The following is a 17963-nucleotide window of genomic DNA, read 5'->3' on the forward strand; positions in this document are numbered from 1 at the left end:
AAAATACTCATGAAGACACAGGCATTGCCAGCTTTGCTTGGCCCAATAAAGCTGATACAGCCCCCTACAGTGAAGACATCCCACCTAAACCTCAGCTGGACCCAAACCCCTCTGTGTCCAGTGCAGTCACAACATCTCAGCTTGACAGCAGGAAGATTAGATTAGGCTCCACATCTGATTTTTACCTTTCATGTGGAAATAATAAGGTTGTGCTACTCAAACACTCTGCTACAGAACAGCATCTGCTTCCTTGTGGAGAACATGCTGATTCAATATGAGCACACATTTTGAGAAAAACCTCTGCCCTCCCATTCCCTGCTTGAAAGTCAGCTCGATGCAGGCTACTGAGGCCCAGGTAAATACGTCTCAAAACCCACATTAAAAAAAAAAGTTAAGTCTTGATAACAGGCTTTTCTGCCTTGCCAGCAGAGCTCTGGGAACAGTGGTTTCAAACTGAAAGAGGACAGTTTTATACTGGATATAAGGAGAAGTTTTTTTCTGATGAGGGTGGCAAGGCACTGGAACAGGCTGGCCAGAGAAGCTGTGGATGCTCCACCCCTGGAGGTGTTCAAGGCCAGGTTGGATGGGGCTTTGAGTAAGCTGGCCTAATGGAATGTATCCCTGACCATGGCAGAGATCTAGATTAGATGACCTTTAAAGGTGCTTTACAACCCAAACCATTCTGTTATCACTCAACTGAAAGAGAAGCTCCATGCTGCTGCCCATTCAATGGACATCAATGCTCCAGCAGCCTTGCACCCACTCTTTCCTTCCAACAGCATCCCACTCATTTGTTTCTACCATCCCATGAAAGCCTTCCCACAGCACTGCCCCTGCTACCAGAGTAACAACAGATCCCAGAGGGCAACATGAGCTCTAGTCAGTGAAACACTGAAACCCTGGATTTAATTCTTCTCATGTGGATGCATAGCTGAGGTTCCATTGAGAATAGAGATCTTCCTCTGGGACAGGTCAGCCTCATCCCTGCTCAGCCCAAATACTGCTGGGCCAAGCCTGAAGGCAGCTTGTGCCATAACATTCTACAGAATGACACCATTATACCCATACTGTCCTGGAACCACACAGGAGCAGATGAAAACCAAGCATCCCAGGCACTGCAAGCACAGCCTTGACAAAGGAATGGAGGAGACATCTGTGTTGGTGGCCACAAGTTCATGATTTTCTGCTGGTTTGCATTTTTTCCAACAGACCTCCACACCACAGGCTTGGCCCTCCGTAAAGAAAACATGGGTAACAGAACTTCTACAGGTGAGAGTGGTCACATGAGGACAACCACATTCAGGGATGGATATTATAGTAACAATGGTCCTATAAACATTCAAAAGCAGCTGGTTGATTACACACAATTCAACACAGGGGGAAAAAACAGGTGCTCCTTCTGAAATGCCAATGCTCTTTAGGAGCCTGAAGCCAGCACTAGGGTCCATGAGTACATGGGGTTTGTGTATGATATGATAGCACGCAGGGCTACAGGCATGCATTCTCTGAGGGGATGTTTATTCCAAAAAGCAGCTTCCCCATGCCCAGCAGAGCCAATGCCAGTCAGCTCAGGATGGCCAAGGCCCATCAGCAATGGTGGTAGTGCCTCTGGGCTTATGTATTTAAGAAAAAGTGTTCTGCAGCCAGGAGCAAAGTGAGAATATATGAAAGAAACAGCTATGCAGATGCCAAGGTCAGTGCAGAAGGGGGAAGCCAGGCACTGGAGCAGAGATTCCCCTGCAGCCCATGGAAGCCCATGGGGGAGCAGAGATCCACCTGCAGCCTGTGCAGGACCCCAGACCAGAGCAGAGGGATACCCAAAGAAGGCTGTGATTCCATGGGAAGTCTGTGCTGGGGCAGGGTTCTGGCAGGACCTGTGGCCCCACGGAGAAAGGAGCCCATGCTGGAGCAGGTTTGCAGGCAGAACTTGTGGCCCCTGGGGCACCAACACAGGAGCAGCCTGGTCCTGAAGAACTGCACCCCATGGAAGGGGCCCATGCTGAAGCTGTTTGTGAAGAACTGTAGCCTGTGGGAAGGGCTCATGTTGGAGAAGTCTGTGGAAACTGTCTCCCATGGGAGGCACCCCATGCTGAAGCCAGGGAAGAGTCCTCCCCCTGAGGAGGAGGGAGCATCAGAGATGTGTGAAGAACTGACCACAGCCCCCACTCCCCTGCAGCAGTGCAGGGGACAAGGGAGAGAATTAGGGAGTGAAGTTGAGCCTGAAAAGAAGGGAAGGGTGAAAGGAAAGTACTTTAAGATTCAGTTTTGTATTTTATTATCCTGTTCTGATCTTGATTTACATTTCTCCTTCCTCCCTTTTAATTCAGGTACAATTTGCAAAGTATCTGGAGGAATAAATCAGGAATGTAAGTCAAAGTCCCAAAGGGAAATAAAAGATGCACTGGCATTACTGTATTACTAGATTTGCTGAAATTTCTGCCATAGCTTGAAGGAAGCCATTGGAGTCTATATGCTGGGTACACATCAGCCTTTTTATTAACCAATTTGTCTTATTAGCAGTGGCACAAGCCTGACAGTCATTTTATTAGCATTGTGTCAGTAATTGATTGGACAATTTAGGAGTAAAAGATCCCCCCTATCCTGTATAAAGTCTGTCCTCTCTGTATTGTAGAGAAAAAAGGTTGACAGCACACAGGATTCCCAGATTACTCTGGTGAAAAAACATTAGATGACACAGTTGATTCAGTCTCATCTTGAAAAAAGAAAACAGAAAAAGAAGGAAAAATAAAAGCCTGAAGAAATCTCATGAGACCCAAGCCTCTCAGGCTTACTGGCAAGCCTTTAAGATGGCTCTGGAGAGCCTTTGCCAAGTCCCTGTAAATTTTCTGCAGAAAATATCACAACAGGAGCAGCTACAGGCAGCTCTCCCAGCTGGGATGAATGCAGAGGAACCCATTAAAAAACCCACAGATGGACAACAGAACGTGGCAGGGTGAGTTAATGGGATGCTACAGCAGGGGCACAGTGCAGAGGCACTGGATATTTTGGGAGGTAAGGGGTGACAGAACAATGGTACATGAGATGAATCTTTGTGCCACTGTCCTGGAGAACACCAGGCAAGACCACACAGAGGTCTGGCAAAGCCAGCACAGGACCAGAGAGAGGGTGACAGACCTGCCTCAGCCCTGCAGCTGCACAGAGAGGCATTTCAGCTGTCACCTGAAAGAGTCTGCCCTATGAAGATGGAGTCCAGATTCAAAGAATAAGAGGCCTAAATCAAGCAGGATATCAGCAAAATAGGAAGTCGACATGGTTCACAGCAATCAAAAGGAATGGGGAAGTCCAGGAAGCATTTATCATGGCCTAGAACAATCTTGGGCACTCTGGAAATAATAACATTACACATTACTTGTCCTGGATCTTCAAAAGACTGCTCAGGCAGGAACAGGTTATGAAAATTGGGAAATTGCCTTTCTTTGCAAACTCAGTTAAGCTTTTACAGCTACTTTCAGCTCAGCTTCTGCTGTTTCTTTCATAGCTTCTGTTGAATACTGGCTTTGGGATAGGCATTAATTCTGTGTGCTAAATTAGTTAGGCAAAGCAGTTAAATTACAGCACCCATTCAGCTTATAAATGGGCTTTTTTAGGCTGCTGTATCTCACAGTGGTACATCTTTTGTTCACAAGCTCTGCAAGTTATTGGTTTGGGGGTTTTAGTAACAAATGCAGTAGGAAAACATGAAGAAATTTAAAAGGACCAACACAACAGAACTTGGGCAAAAAGACAAGCCTGCACTTACTCCAGTCAATGGCAACGATTTCTCCTGCTGAAGGCTCTTCCCAGTGTCAGTATGCCACTGACTGACCTTTCTCTAAAGTCAATGCTCAGGAACACTTAGCACTCCAGCATTTTGAGAGCAGCAAATTTAATTGAGGTCATCATAACATGTATGAGCCAAGTAGAAGGGGTTGAAATGTTTTAAACACAGACAGGACTTCTCAGTGAGTCAAAATAGCAAGTGACACAGTTAGGATGAAAAAAAAAAAGCTGCTAAGCTATGAAGCAGCCTTTCCAAAACAGTCACTGGCACATTGATTCAACCTTACCTTGTCACAGAAGACTTTAATTTGGCAGTAGGCTCTGTGGACAGGTTTGTTACTCCTGTTATTGTAGCTGTAAGTGTCGATCTGAAGATTCAGGGGCAGGCCTTTAACTCCCTTCTGAGAGGAAAAATCTGTGCTGAGGCAGTTGACAGAAATGAAAACCTGCAGAGGAGGAAAGCAGCAGCTGTCAGTAGTGACACACGGACTCCTGATTGACCACTGAGCAAGGGATACTTGGGGAGTGCTGAGGCTCAAATGCTGGTCCTTGCCACTACAGCAGCACCTTCTTTCTTCTGGGACACCAGGTAAAATCCCCAAGAAGCAATATAACATTCTTAAGTCTTTACATAAGCCACCAGAGGGGACAAAGCCACTTTGTCCAAAACAGATTTCAACAGACCCTCCAAACTCTAGGAAGACTCCACCCATCTTTCCACCCAAGAACTCTCAAATGTCACTTTTAGCAAAAGGGATGCTCCTACAATCAATCCTCACTGCTCAGCATTTATTAGCATCTTGGTAAGAACACAACCATGTTCCAAAATATTCATGTTACTCCGGGTAAGTTAAATCTTTCCATGAGTTTGACATCAGCACAGCTTATGCTTGAAAGTACTTGGTTGAGGCTTTTTTCAAAAGGCTATTAAAAGCTTTTAAAAAAATATTAGGCAATATGTAATCTTTAAACACAGAAATAACACCATTATTCCGGTGAAGGTTTCTGGGCTTCACACTAAGTTGAACACTTCGAATATTCCTTAGTAAGACCTTCAATACCCTGTTAACATTCAGCTGGAAAGGGTAAGAGAAACATTTCCATTATCACAAAAAATTAATTACAGGAAAAATCAATTGCACGTTGGAACATATCTAATTTCATTTTCATAACTGCTTGAAAAAACAACAAAAAAACCCTCTCAAAAACACAGATCACACACAGCCAGGAACAAGTCCAATGCTGCTTAACAGAATAAAGAAATATCCTTAAGTGGATATGAGCAGATAGACCAGAGTACTTTGTATCTAGATAATGGGCTTGCAGTGTGCCAGGCTTTTCTACAGACACAATGCCTATTACTGGCACATCTCAGAAGCTGTGAGGATTAATTACCAGGAATTCACAAGCCACCAAGACCTGCAACAGCTTCTCTCCTCTCTGCCTGAAGAATAAAGGCTGGGAACTCACTGCTTTAAAAAATAATCAAAGCCTTGGGAGCCAGAAGCACCTTCCCAGAGATTTTACAGGAGCACCGTCCCAGCCCCCGATGCTCACTTAGGTGGTGCTTCCACAGCACCATGAGAGCAGCGAGCTGGTGCCACCTCCCGGAGCTGCAGAGGCTCACACAGGCTTGGGAAAGCTACAGGCTCTGGCTTTGCTAAGGGCTGCTTCTCAACGTCCTCTTCACACAGGCTCTGCAACATCCTTTACCAGCTTTAACAATGATGGGAGATGGAAATAGTGACGTGGTGATAGTTTATAAGCACTCATTTTTCCCTGCCATGTATAATACAGCTGTATAAAAAGCTGGGGCAGGGAGGAAAAACAGTGCAGGTGAGGGACTTCTCTTGCAATAACCTGTCTGAATATTGGGGATTCACACATTGCTTCCTGCAGCCCCTGTGCCCTGAGAGGGCAGCACAGTTGCTCAGCAAGCAGCCCCCCTATTCCCCTCTGTGCACACACCATCCCAGAGATTCCAGCTCCCATGTCCTCACCAAGGCCTGCTGTGCCAAGGGACATGGAATGAGTGAAACACCACCCACCCAACCCAGGCCAGCACAGCATGTCAGCAGAGCCCCAGCCCCACACTGCTGCCTCTGCGGGGACTGAAGCCAGGAACATGTGCAGGATGCCAGGGGAGCTGGTGCTCAGTGCCTCCTCCAGCCTGTGCCCCAGCATCCCAAACCCACGCTGCTCCAAGACAACTTTTTGTGAAGGCATTAAATACATCACAAATCTCAGTCAGGAAAATTATTTTAAAAGAAGCTGTTTGCAGTCTTTCCCAGACTAACCCAAAGGATGGCTTTGCCTGTTTTACCCACCCCACTTTCCTTCTTGCTACCTTTGCCTTCACAAGGACATTTTGCCTGCAGTACTGGTACAGCCCGGGGGGAAGCTTCAAGGAGTTTGAAGAGCTGCTCTCACCAGCTTAGGAGTTTGGTAATCAGATGTATGCACACCCTGAATAATTGCATTCCCTGAGCAGGGGTTTTGTTTTTTAAAAGACCCTCAACTCTGGTGTTTGCATATTTTTACATTTTAAATTTTAATTTTACATTTACCTATACTGAATATTCACTCAACTCATTTCTGTATGAAAAAATGACTACAATCTTTAAGAAGACATGCCTAAGCAGCCACATCAGCAGATCCACTGTCTCAAAACTCCTGTGAAATCCCTCAAATGAGTTTCACACCACTGGCCACCAGAAGATTCAGTGTGCAGCATCAGCAGTTCTCTAGCACATGGTGTCACTTCTCTTCTGAGACTTCAAGTTCATGTTTTCAGTTTTTATGGCTTACCAGCCACACAAAGCCCACTGGGCTGAAGGTAGAAGAGTTGGTCTCAGCACAACAGATACATGTTACTACAGCAGAGCTGCACAGGTATCCCATGGGAATTTAGGACTACCTGTCAGATGTCAAAGATTATCCTCCTACTTTAGAGTCTCCTCATTTGATTAGCTTTGGCTTTAAGCAGCTGACTTCATTTTCATGCCATTTAAATCTTCAGGACTCTAGGCAGGAGATGACAACTAAAACCTAATCACATCTCTGAAGCAACAGAGAGCCAGCCTGTCTTCTCCTGTTTGTAGCGAACCATTTCAGCTCAAAAGGAGCATCTATTTCTCCCTACCCACCCTGTACCTCCTATTTTTGAGCAAGGTTGCCTCAAGCTTCACAAAACAGAATTTTAGCAAACAGCTTTTTCCCAGTTTGGGCTAAGACAGTTTCATCCAGGTTCTTAATCTACAGGAATATTTGACTTACATTAGAAATGAAATGTAAGGCCAAGTGACTGCATCAGCTATATCCCCACCCCAAAATTGCCAGAAGAAAGAAAAACGTAACCACAGAAGTTGCTCTGCGTCTTCAGCCTGCTGAGCAAGATTCCTTTTCATGTGTCCAACCTATTTTTCTAAGGGCAGTTCCGCATTCTCAGCTATATTAAGATTTGTTGTTACTTTTAAAAAAAACATTTTCATCTCACCTCCCAAGATTCAACATAAAGAGAGCACTTAAAAATAGAGCACTGTCAAGCCTGGGCACTTACACACATGAGTCAAGCCCTCAAAAGTTACACAGATTTTCTTTAAAACTGAGATTTGTAAAGGGATTAGAGACCTGTTCTTGAGTTATTTTGCTTGCTTGGCAGTTGAGCCTCTAGTCTATATTTGACTAGATATATCTAGGCTATCACATAGCCAGTCTTTTCTCTCTAACCCAAGGCAGGCTTTATTCCCTTTTTCTTCTGTTGATTTTTTCCATGCTTTTTCTAACTCCTTTTTTAAAAGCTGAGATACTCATTGAGGCAAATGGCTTCACAATGGTGGCGTATCAGATAAAATCAAACAGCATGAAAACTGTGAGCTGCTACAAGCTGCTAACCTCCCACACCTGGCATTCACCCCAACACTCTAGAGCCTCCCTTCCCCAACACCTTGCTGGGTTTCCTGCAGCCTTTGGGGCAGCCCAGCTGCACACAACAAAAAACTGAAGGCAGAAGGATTAAAGCACCTCCTCTGGGATCATGCTGAAGTTAGCGTGGGAAGAAGTCAGACCTCATGACTTCTCTGTCTGCTTTAACCATCCGACCCCTCATGCCCCTCCTCACCTAAGGTGGGAGGAACACACTGTGCCTACATTCAAATCCACGAGAAACAATCTTCCATTTTAATAATGCAGAAAAAAAATTAATCCGACAGCTCTGCTGTGTGCCCTCAAGGAAGGGCAGCAGAGACAGCCAAGTTCTTTCCACACAGCACCTTTTTTTAACAAGATCTGCCTTTCAAACAAACCAGGAAAAACAGACATAATTAAAGGGCAATCAAAGCACTGCAGGAACCTCTCTGTCAGCGAGATGAAAGATGCCTTTTTTAAATGAAGGCTTGCATACCCAGATCTCTTCTCCTCAGTTTATCTTGGACGCCGTACTCTTCTGTCACACAAAAAAGCACTAGCAATTCTGGTGAGTCCAAAGGCTACATATGCAGCAGCCTCAGATGAAATGTCACCTTGTGCAGGCTCATCTGCCCAGTTGGAAATGAGCAAGTGTAGGTTCTCACCCATGGCAGCTGGGGCTGCCACAGGCAATGGGGAGCAACTTGTGTTAGCACACTATGAACTCTGACCAGTCAGAGCAAACACAGGCACAGGTAGCACTATCCTGCAAAGTCCTGTACATCCTTCTGGATAAGGACCTACACAGGCAGACCTGGGACTTTTCCAGGCTGATCACCTTGCTCCACATTTATTTCGTTTCAAGAGAAGGCAGGTAAATGGTATTATCTCCTCCTATTTATGATCCTTTATATTTCTGTGTCCAAAGGATTAAGACATTACTCAACAATCCAAGTCCACTGGATATTTCTTTCTCTATTAAGAATTCAGATAAAAACCTTAGCTCTTCTCTCACACTAGTACTCCAAAGCCTCTCATTTTAACCACAGTTTGGGTTGGAAGGGACCCTAAAGATTGTCAAGTCCAGCCCCCATGTTATGGGCAGGGACACATTTCACCAGACCAGAAGGCTCAAAATCCCATCCAACCTGGCCTTAAACACTTCCAGGAACGAGGCATCCACAGCTTCTCTGGGCAGCCTGTTACAGTGGCTTAGCACCCCTCACACTGAAGAATTTCCTCCTAATACCTAATCTGAATCTGTCAGTTTGAAGCCATTCACCCTTGCTCTGTATCACTGTAAGCTCCAGTAAAAAGTCCCCCTTCCAGCATTCTTTTAGGCCTCCTTTTGGTACTGGAAGTTCCAAGTACTTTTGGAACACTGGAAGGTGTTCTAAGGTCTCTCCAGAGCCATCTCTTCTTCAGGCTGTGCAACCCCAGCTCTTCAGTCTGTCTTCATAGGAGACATTCCAGGCTATGTTATATTCAGTCTGTGTTATATTCAACTTTAAATTGTCAGAATGCTTTTGATCCTGGATGACTATGTTTGTACAGAATACAGAGTTTGGAGCCTACAACACAACAACCAGAGACAGGTCAAACTGCAATGAGCTTCTTACCAGGGAATGCAGCTGCTTTTCTTGGCCTTGGCTAAATAGTTTCAATGTTATGCCCAAAATACAGTAGGCAAAGAGATTCCAGTGGATCTAGAGACAATTTTCCTGACACAAAGGCAGTGTATCCCCCTTCCATAAAGAAAAATTAACCAGAAGCTCAAAGTTTGCAATTTCAATGCTGATAGCTGAAATCATATGGTTTCTTTAAAGGCTTGGACAAATATAAACAGCAAAGAGGAAAAAAAAAACCAGAGTATTTTCTAAAGATTGGTCCCCATATGTTTCCTCTATGCTGCAAGCTGGTTGGATGGAAAACATCTCCTGTCCAACAGCCTTATTGAGTACACCAGCAGAGTTCCAAGCCCTTCTGAGAGGCAGAGCTGTCAACCTGGGCACTGCCTTGTGCCAATGTAGCTATGTGGCTTCCAAGATTGGCTCTGGGTGAGAGCCAAGCAGCTTTGAGTGCAGGCAGGGCAAGCACAGGTCTGCCTGCACACATCCACGAAGGCATGTCCTAAGAAAGCAGCGCTGGGAAGACTCTTCTGTATTTAAAAGAAAAAAAACCCCAAACCCACACTTTGTAAGATCACCTGAGAGGTGGCTAATCTTACTGCTCTCACATTCGTTTCTTCACCTCCCACACGCACCACAGGTTTTGCATCAGCAGGAGGTGAGCCAGGAAAGAGATAAAAAAATTGGGCAATTCATGCACCTGTGGGCTCCTGAGCCTCCTCCTGCCTTTGGGATCGGATGCTCCAAAAAAGGCTTGTCTGGCAGATGGGTGATAGGGCTGCATCCGCTCCAGCTCCGTCAGGCAGACCCAGCACCATCCTGCTCGCAGCCCAGGAGAGTGAGTTTGCATTCAAACCTACCACTCCCAATTTGGGTGACTTACACAGAGGCCATCATGGGTCCCACACCATGTCAAAGAATGACAAGTGGGAAATATGATCCACCTCTAGATAAAGAACATCCTCCTAGCAAATTTACTCCACCAACAAAACAAAAAGGAATGGTAATGATAGGAAAATACATATTCCTGCTCCCAAAGAGCAATGCTGATTGTTATTCCAACCTGTTCTGAGGTAAGGAAATATAGGAATGTCTCTGCTTACAGCACCTGGGAAACATGGGGATAATCATTCCCAGTCCTACTGATGCTTCCTCCCACCCCATGCTTTGATAAGATAAGGCTGTTGGGCCAGGTTTTGTAAGGTTGGTTGGAAGAAGTAAAAACAGTAGTTTGGCAGAAACAGTGACAACGTGTTGAAAAAAACCCAAACAACAAATAAACAATAAAAAACCCCACCAAAAAACCCTTACACACCTTCCCACATCAACAACAACAACACAAGTCTCCAAAAACAACGACAAAAGCTGAAACACAACAACAAAACACAAAACAGAGAATTAAGTCTATAAATGCACAAAAATGACTGAAAAGAAAGAGCTGCCATCAGACAAAAAAAGTAATAGAGAAAAGGGAAAAGAAAAACAAAAAATCACCTCCTAGTTTTCTCTATAGAAAAGCTAATGTCAAGAGATTTTCCTTTCAGTTTTGGGAAACACCCTGTGAGCTCCTACTTGGAAGGCCAGACAATGGCGGAAGCTTGGGACATGAAGGTCAGATAAAATACTGGGTTGAAAACTTCTAGTTGGCAATGCTTAAAATCAAGGGTGGCATATGCTTGTTTTCCAGAAAACCCAGGACAGAGCAGGGAGAGGTCAGTGTTAAGAGGCAGGTAAGCAATACTTGCTATGACTTTCCTATGTCACTGCTCCAAAGGCTGTGTGTACCTGCCTCAAAGTATTTGTGGTCTGCAGCCTTGGCTTCACACCAATCTCTTTCCTTTAAGTATGTTTGACTCATCACATTTCATAGTTTCATTTCCAACTAGTCAAACCTGTACCTCCTCAATGCTGCTGAAGGTGGCAACACCTTCTTTAATGAGGCATATGACTGCTGCTTCATTACAATGGCATCCATATAAATGGATGCAATATTCATCAATCAAAAAAGTTTAAATTCTTTCTATAGTGAACACCAAGGGAGGATTATGCTAGAATAAGCTCCTAAAATAAATCAGTAGTGTACCACCCAGTCTCGCTTCAAGCTGTAGCAAGAGATCCACCCTCTCCAAAAACTAACTCCTCTAAACAAAATAATCTTGCCAACACATGGGAGGACCTGCCAAGAAAACAACCTTTATTGCCTAAATTTCTATTTCAAAAGGCTATCTCAAATTAGATGCAAATTACCATAATATTAGGACCATTCCACTCTTCTTGGACCAAAAAAAAGTAATAAAAAAGTACTGTTTAATTGCTCTGTCATTCAGGGCATCAATTAAGAGACACTACAGCATCTTCCCTTTGGTGAAAAGCAGCAAAAAGCTCTGTCATGATATTCTTGAGCTCAAAATGCCTGTTACACTCTCTCCATGTATTCCCTTTTAGTAGAATGAGTTTTTTCACACAGCATCTGGCTTACAATGACTGGGTTTTTTTTTTTTTTTGGGAGGGAAGGAGTAGGAGGACAATAGAACCCTTAATGTGCAGTGACATCATTTTTGGCTACAGTCCCATAACCCAGCCTATAGCAAGCCAGACCAAAGACCTCCACAGGGGCCCTTCTCTGGGAGCTGCTGGAAGCAATGCTGCTTTTCAGAAGGGGCCCCTTGGGAAGCACAGAAGGGGTGCCCCAACACCTGCCCTGTCAGAGCTCCAGAAACAGGCAGAGAGGCTCTTGCAGTCACTGTGCAGACAACAATTCACTCTGTTCAGACAAGAGGCCCCAACCCTCCTGCTCCACAGGGCAAGAGCTCAGACAGGATTTGAGCAAAGCAGGATCCAGCAAAGCCAGTTAACCCTGGGAAAACCAATCTGTCCAGATTGTTCAAGTGCCACTGACCTGAGAGCAGGCCATGTCCCCAGGCCAGAGTTAAGGGACAAAATTTGCTTTGCAGCCTAACGGGTAACATAGCAGAGATAACAGGACAACAGCCAACATTAGGAAGAACAGTATGAAATGTGCATTTAGCTGCACACATAGTGGCAATCTTAATTAAAAGACCTTTATTGGGTTCCAACCAAGAAAAGGAGAGCCTGGCATGTTGTACAGACCTGGGAAGAGATGGATCTCAGCCTCAAAAACTCGTGACCTGAAACTACAACCATTTATTCTGACTGACATGGGCGACAAAGACACAAAAAGGGTTGCAAGGATTCCTATTCCCAACTTCTAACATCCCCACATTTCAAAGACAGCCAAGCCTGCTCAGTCAACAAGAAGGGGCAGATACCTCTAGAGAAAGCTGCATCCCAGCTCTAGACACCCTAATGAAGTCATAGATGCAAAAGATGACGAGCTTGTGTTCAGACATCTAAAAGCTTCTCTGCAGAAGAACCCTACCTTGACTGTCTGCCCACAGCAGACATCCCTCATGGGGTGGGAACTGTCTGAAGTCTCCACAAGCCTCAGGGTAACTCAGCTACACATCTCATCAGACTCATCGGATCATGCTTCCACTCCAGCAGGATGGCTCCTGATTGAGTAGCTACACTGGCTTTCTTAAATACCCCATTCAACAACCCACCAGTTCATCAACTAATTTTCTAGTCCACCCTCTTCCCTTTTCTGCTCACAAAGCATGATTCCCTCCCCATTCAACTATTCCCTTGCCCTGCTCTGGCAGGTGATGGGATCAGACCTCATCTCTAACACAGACATCTGAAAGCTCACCTGAATCACTGCTTCCCCACTCTGCAGTGTCTCCTGACAATCTTTCTAAACCTGATCTCACTCTCCTTCAAATCTCAACAGTACCACTTCACGGCAGGTTGCCTCTTTCAAAGTCTGGCCTTCCTCCCCAGCCCTGGTTCTTTTCACTGTCTCAGAGCAAGGAGGCTTTGGATGCTGGGCTCTTTTCCAGCTTCAACACACTCTTGCAAAGGTCAGAGAATACTTAACCCTGCCTCTGTTGAGAAGTGGCTGCTTCCAGCAGCTCCTGTAATGTCCCAAAACAACAGAAGAGGGCAGAGAGGAGCTGCCAGAGAGAAGCACATTTGCTATGAAATCCATGGACACGGTCAGGTCCCAGAGTGGGCAGTGTCTGCCATGCATGAAATATCCCTGGTTTCTACACCCAAGGGCTCACTAACAGCACAGCAATGCAGGCAGCTGTGGGACAATTCCAGCTGTGCAGAGCCAGCCTGTCCAATGTGTCCAGCAACCAGAGCCCTGGCCTTGCTCTCTGCTCTCCCAGCACAATACAACTGGGAAATGGGAAATTCCTTTCTACAGAAGGAGCACATGACTTGTATTGTATGAAAAAAGCATTTCTTCATCAGAAAGGTGCGCTTTACTAAACCCCCTTAATGCCCCAAGGGCACTGGCAAAGCACTCTCAGGCAGGTGACACCCTCCTGAACACACACACTGGCAGAGGTGCAATATTCCTGTACATCCCCACAAGAAGGTAAGCACATGGTCCCCGAGTTGCTAAGGGCATCTCCTTGTGATAATATGCTATTTCTGCCTTAAATCTAACACACACCCTGCGTGTCCAAATGAGTAACTACATCAGAGAGCCCAGACACAGAGCCTCATCACCTCCCATTTGACATGGCTGCACGGGATCAAATCATTTCCACAGCAAACTGGAAGCAAAAGCAAGAGGGGAAACGGGAGAAGCAGCAAGCCCACAAGAATCACCTGGCTCTGGTCCAGGTAACTCCAGGGCTCAGGAAGCAAATTTCTAATGATCAAGGCTTGCTGGCTGGTTAAACATACTGTCTATGCAGCACTTCTGCTGTTATTAAATATAAACACTGTATTTATTGCTGTGAAGGAATTTCTGTAACATCAGAAACTCAGCTCTATCTATGCCTTATTTTCTACATATACTTTAAGACTGCTGTCAGGGGTTGGGGGGAAGGGAGGGAAAGGAAAAGAGAGAGCAAGAGCATGCAAGGTAAATGAACCATGCAATAAAAATTGTTGAAATTGGCTCAGACATCTCCTGATAAGATCAGAAGTAGAGAAAGAACTGCAGCTCTTCTGGTGAGAAATTCAGTCACTGAGAAAACACATCCACTCAGGGAAAAAATGAAGTTAAACAGACATTTAAGAACATGGAGCCCTTGCTAAAAATGCCAATTCTTTAAATACTGAAATTGAGGGTATTTTTGTCTTAATATGATTCTGATCCCAAGAGTCAAGGCTTGCACATTTGGTATCAACAGCCCCCTCTGAAAGTTCATATAAACCAGGACTCTCAGTATATGGATCTCACACACTAAGATTGTGAATCTGGAGGCAAATTTGACTCTGTAGCTAAAAAAGTCTGTCTCACAGCTTGCCACATCACTTCATCCCATGAAGTTCAGTCATGAGGTGAAATATCACCATGAGGGTCCTCAGACCTTTTCAAGATGCTATTGGCAATTTCATTATACACTGAAACTATTCATTCAGGGGTCTGTAGAGTAACTCAGCAATAGCCACCTGGTAGGAAAGGATGGCTTTCCTTGGGGCAGCCACAAGGTTCTCAGCACCAGCTGTGAGCCCTGCTCCTGAGTTAATGGCTCATCCCTACTGCTGCAGAGTGGCTCAGCCAGCAGAGAGGCAGCTGCAGAAAGTGCTTCCAGCTCCTTGAGGACTTGCATTGTTCTGTCTGCATGATCCACCCCTGTGTGCAAATCCTAAGCCTTTGCATACCTCCTAGACACTGACTCCCTGGGTTTGTTAAATGTTTGACTGGCTATGGCAGCAGGATAATACTTACTGACTCCTTTTGACAGCTCTTCTGTTTGTTCACAAAGTGAAGTGCTTCATGTTTTAGAAATCATGTCAGCCTTTTAGCATCCTCCAACAGATAAGGCCCTCCCTGCCAGCCCTCTCAACCCGACTGAAGCCAAATCTGGTGAAAAGGGAATCCTGGCACCCAACACCAGACTGAAAAGTAACGTCCCACACATTGCAAAGCAGAACTTTCAGCAGCAGCACAGACACAGCTCTTCACTGCTTGTCTGCTAAGCATCCCAAACTTCTCCCACAGAGCTGAAACCTAACAGCAGTCTCCATACATTTTCTCCACAGCCCTTGTGCAGAATAGTGCAGTTTGTGGTGACAGCAAGCTCTGTCAGTGACAGCAGCAGAGCAGGAGCACACACAGCTCCAGAGGAGTTGTGTTCTTTGCTGAGAGTTCCCATGTTCCCCCAAGCCAGGCTCTCCCTAGACATAGCACTCTGCAGCCATCAAAGTTTTCCCCCATGATGCTGGTGACTACTGGTACTGCTTGCTGGTGCCACTTACTAGTACTGCCAAGGAAACAGCCAGTCTCCAAAAATGAATGGAAACAATTCCCAATTTTTAAAGAAAAACCAGGCAGTAATGAAATTGTCAAAAGAAAATTCCTTCACTTTGACTCCAGCAGCTAACCAGTGAGAAATGCCTCTAGAACTGAGTTGGCTCTGTGCTTTGACCTGCTTCCTTGAACGCAGAAGATACACAAGGCTTTTCCAGCAGCCAGAGTGGCTCAAACAGCTGCAGTTAGCTACTAGCCAGGGAAGCTTCCTGTACCTACACACCTACAAAAGCACCCACAGTTCTGAGGAAAGATCAAACCAGAGTTCACCAGGAGGCTGTTCTAGTTAGAAATAGGTCACTGGGTGTTGGGATCTGCGGTTTAAGCAATGCATGCCGCAGCTGCTCCCTCTCTGGTGGAAGGCAAGGCCATGGCTGGAGCCCCAGCTCCCCTGCAGCTGTCCCCTGCCTCCCCAGGAGGCCATGCTCGGTGCCAGGCCCGGCTCCACTCCCTCACACCTCATCTGCTCCAAAAGGCTCCATCCGTGCTTCCTTCTGTCAGTACTTGTCTCTCAGGCAGCCACTTCTGCCAAGAAGCCTAAAGCAGTTGCAAAGCTCTCCCAGTTGCACATGCAAACCCTCTTAAGAAATAGCCAGAAGGTTTTGCCTAATGTAGGAGCGTAAACAAACTTGTTACACGCTAATCACCAGGTAGGCCACACGCCCTTCCCTCCCCCAGCCCCTGAATCTGCTCAAAGGACAGGAAATACAATCGTGGTCACATACCTTTGCTTCCTCGTTGATGTCCCAGGTGAAGGATATGGCATTGTAGGCGATCTCCTCAATGTTGCTGATGGTGTTGAAGCTCTCCTTATAGTCAGCTGTCAGACAGAAGGGTTCATGAGGGAGAGGAAGAAGAGATTATTACCTGGGTCCTTAATCACACCAAGCAGCCAGAAACTGTAACTCTTCAGCAGCCCCTTGGGGGGCAAAAGAAAGCTGAACTGTACCTTAGGAATGGATTTTTAAAGAGGCTGGAAATGGTTCTCACACACAAAAAAGCCCTCAACCATCAAGAAAAAGGAGCAAAATGGGACTTGCAAAAATTCTAAACTAGAAACTGCAGTGACAAAGGGAGATCCCAAATATGAGGTGCTCTGTGCTATGTGCAGGAAACTACCCTGTATGGCAAGGACATAAGCTCTCAATAAAACTCCTTCAATAACAAACAAAGATTTGCATGCGCGTCTGCTTTAAGTGCCAAGTGATTAATCCCTGCTTTGATTCACAGAAGGAAGGGACCAGGAGTACAGCCCAGCCTTCAGCCAGAGAAGGCTGGAACCCAGCCAGCCCCAGCCTTGTCTGGAGGCAAGTGGAAATTTGCAGTGTTTTCTTTTTTTACATGTACCAAAGACGAGTTGTGAGCAAAGTTGTGGGAAGAAGGATCATTAGTCTTGAGGTACTCCTACAAGGATCTTGTCCTTTAAAGAAACACAATATTTAGGTCAGCCACTGGGACTACAAGCTGTGACTTAGCTGCAAGCAGCAGGATATTCTAAGAAAACCTGTTGTATGGAGGGGACTGTTGGATTTCCCAAGACAAAACCCACCAATCAAAATCCTCAAGAAAAAGTCAGCCTCTTTAATGAGTTCTAAAAACTACAGCATTAGTTCCAATCCCAAACCATCTCCGGGCTTTCAGCAAAGCTATGGAGGGCAGAGAGGGATCCAGAAGTTCCTTAAAATAACAAAGCTTTGGCAGAAAACGGAACCTTGCCAAGGAATTAGGTCTTAAGTTTGACATCAGCAATGAGAGTGTTCCTTACCTATGTCAATGCATCTTTGTTTGGCTGTGTGCTGTCTTGAGTGCCAGTATTTCCAGTGCCTGAGCTGATCTTCCCTTGTTTTGTCTTCAGCAAACACAACCATAATGACACTCTGAAAGGAGAGAGGGAAAGATTAAAAAAAAAAACAAACAAAAACATGAAAGAGAAATAAAGAAAAGGCCAGAGACTACATCATTTGGTTTGGAGCTTTAGGCTTTTCCACTTGAGGCACTACAGTATACCTGGAACACCACTGCCAAACAGGAAGGCAGACAACAGCACTTTCTGGGTCATAAACAGAGATGAGCAGAACTGCTCTCCTAACCAGAATGCAAGGATCTCATTCCAGGTGTTGCATCATTTTTACACAAGTGCTGACACCACTTCTTAACAGTCTGAGCCAAGCTGGGCTGGCCTGGCAGTAGGTGGACAGCAAAGGAACGAACACTGACGTAAGAGCACAGCTAAGCTGGCCTTTGTGCTGATGCTCTGGTGGAGATTGCTGCACTTTAAGGTTACCATGGTGCAC

The 17963-nt window shown here is 45.4% G+C and overlaps 1 protein-coding gene across 1 annotated transcript in view; it reads right to left on the minus strand.

Annotated features, from left to right (window-relative positions):
• The window catches only part of GRHL1 (grainyhead like transcription factor 1), a 37522-nt gene that overhangs the window by 12620 nt on the left and 6939 nt on the right, over window positions 1-17963 (minus strand). Inside the window, exons 6-8 of the mRNA XM_036381341.1 lie at window positions 17435-17546; window positions 16395-16489; window positions 4068-4226 (exon numbers count right to left, since the gene is read on the minus strand). Of these exons, the coding sequence (XP_036237234.1) occupies window positions 4068-4226; window positions 16395-16489; window positions 17435-17546 (366 nt within the window). The remainder of the gene's footprint in view (window positions 1-4067; window positions 4227-16394; window positions 16490-17434; window positions 17547-17963) is intronic.

This window comes from Molothrus ater, chromosome 3, assembly GCF_012460135.2.
Source record: "Molothrus ater isolate BHLD 08-10-18 breed brown headed cowbird chromosome 3, BPBGC_Mater_1.1, whole genome shotgun sequence".
Taxonomy (NCBI): Eukaryota; Metazoa; Chordata; class Aves; order Passeriformes; family Icteridae; genus Molothrus; species Molothrus ater.